The 2,030-nt window shown below is 40.0% G+C and overlaps 1 protein-coding gene across 1 annotated transcript in view; it reads left to right on the top strand.

The window, feature by feature from the left end:
• The window catches only part of LOC106339998, a 4,537-nt gene extending 4,105 nt beyond the window's left edge, over positions 1 to 432 (top strand). Inside the window, exons 3-4 of the mRNA XM_013778863.1 lie at positions 31 to 116; positions 222 to 432. Coding sequence (XP_013634317.1) covers positions 31 to 116; positions 222 to 432 — 297 coding nt within the window. The remainder of the gene's footprint in view (positions 1 to 30; positions 117 to 221) is intronic.
• Positions 433 to 2,030: the final 1,598 nt, after the last annotated feature.

Below are 2,030 nucleotides of genomic sequence, written 5' to 3' on the forward strand. Positions count from 1 at the left end.
CTTAATCTCTCCGGAGATAACTACTTGCAGTGGGCGCTAGATACAAAGATCAGTCTAAGGTCAAAGGGACTTGGTGATACTATCATCAAGGGCAACAATGAGACCGATAAGAATCGGTACATGGCTATAAGTATTATATGCCATCACCTCATTGAAGGTCTAAAAGATCAGTACATCACGATGGAAAATCCACTAGAACTTTGGGATGCTTTACATAATAGATATGATCACCAGAAAACCGTGTTACTTCCAAAGGCTAGAAACGACTGGAAGAATCTCAGATTCTTGGATTATAAGTCGGTGGATGAGTACAATTCAGTCTTTTTTATGACGGTCTCGATGCTGAGACTTTGTGGTGAAGTAGTAACCGAAGAAGAGTTACTTGAGAAGACTTACTCTACATTCCATTCATCGAATGTGATACTGCAGTAGCAGTACTGAATGAAAGGCTTCGCCACATATACTGATCTGATCTCGTGCCTGCTTCTGGCCGAGGCAAACAATGAGCTCTTGATGAAGAACAGTGAAGCTAGACCTGTTGGAACAGCACCATTACCGGAGGCTAATGAGGTTGAAAGGAAAGATCCCAACGAGTGCAATTATGTCCAAAATGACAAGAGATCACACGGCAAAGGCCGAGGTGAATACAAGGGGCATGTGCGTGACAATTACTCGAACAGCCGAGACAACTACTCGACCGACCGGAAAGGAAACCACAATAATCGTGGTTCCAATTATGGCTGTGGTCGAGGTAGTTATGCCGTGGTCGAGGCGGCATATCCAAATCGTCTTACTCGACCAAATCCGTTTGTCACAGATGTGGAATGGGAAACCATTGGGCCAAGAACTGTAGAACCCCTAAGCACTATGTGAGCTCTTCCAAGAAAGTCTTAAGAACAAAAACCCTGAGGCTCACATGGTTCACGATTCCGGATATGAGGCCGATAATGATTCCGACATTGCTAAAAATGACCATATGGACTTTGAGACTTCTGATTGTCTCAAGAACTAAATTTTCGATACGACTTGTCTTATTGCTTTATGATTTGCTTTGATGTTTCACGATTTTATATATATATATATAATAAGAATTGATTTTGAATTCATTATCTTGTCTGATCTTACTTGAACATATGAATGTTTTTACTGATAAAGAATTGCCTAAAGGGCATAATATCCAAGTAAGAAATCGTGAAAGTAGTATAGTGAGCCTAGTAAAGAAACTATGGCTAAGGCATTGTCTAAAGGAAATTAGATACACCCAATAATATGTGACCTATTGAGTTATGATAGTATGGTTTCTAAATAGAAACAATGTGCAAACAAAAGGAAATAAGTTCCTTCAGATTTTGAAAGAAAAATCGCCTAAGACCTTATAAGAAAGTGGTCGAGACTATACCTAATGATCTCTACTGATTTAAACTATGCTATAGATCAGTATAATGAGAGGCAAGAGCCGTGGTAACCATATTGAGATACACCACGAAATTTTACACTATATGGCATGATAGGATTAGCCATCCTAAAGTCTAAACTTGATGCAAAGATTAAAAAGACACAGAGTTATCCCGTAAAAGATCTCACGTTGTGAAACATGTACCCAAAAGGGAAACTCATTAGGCTCAATTGTCCCAAGCACCACGAACTTATAGTATGGTCATGTGGGGGAGAGAGGATAAACCCATGATCAATACTACAAGTTCATGTACTACTATAACGGGCAAACAATAAAGGCCATGAGAGACAACGGCCTTTGGCCGCAAAGGAAATAACCAGCCTCGTGTACCATTATGGTCTCAAGACCATGTTATAAATGGCTCAGCCATAAAAGGACATGTTATAAATGGCTCAGCCATAAAACGGCCAAACCATAAGGCCATTACTCGGCCAAAGAAGAACATGTTATGAACAGGTAGGCAGCAAGGGCCATAAACGGCCAGAGAGGCCATTTCCTATAAAAGTTCGGCCATGTAAGCCATTATCTATAAGGCTAAGATTCTAAAGTCTATAAGCTTGGAACATTATGAATT

This window comes from Brassica oleracea, chromosome C1 (genome assembly GCF_000695525.1).
Source record: "Brassica oleracea var. oleracea cultivar TO1000 chromosome C1, BOL, whole genome shotgun sequence".
Taxonomy (NCBI): domain Eukaryota; kingdom Viridiplantae; phylum Streptophyta; class Magnoliopsida; order Brassicales; family Brassicaceae; genus Brassica; species Brassica oleracea.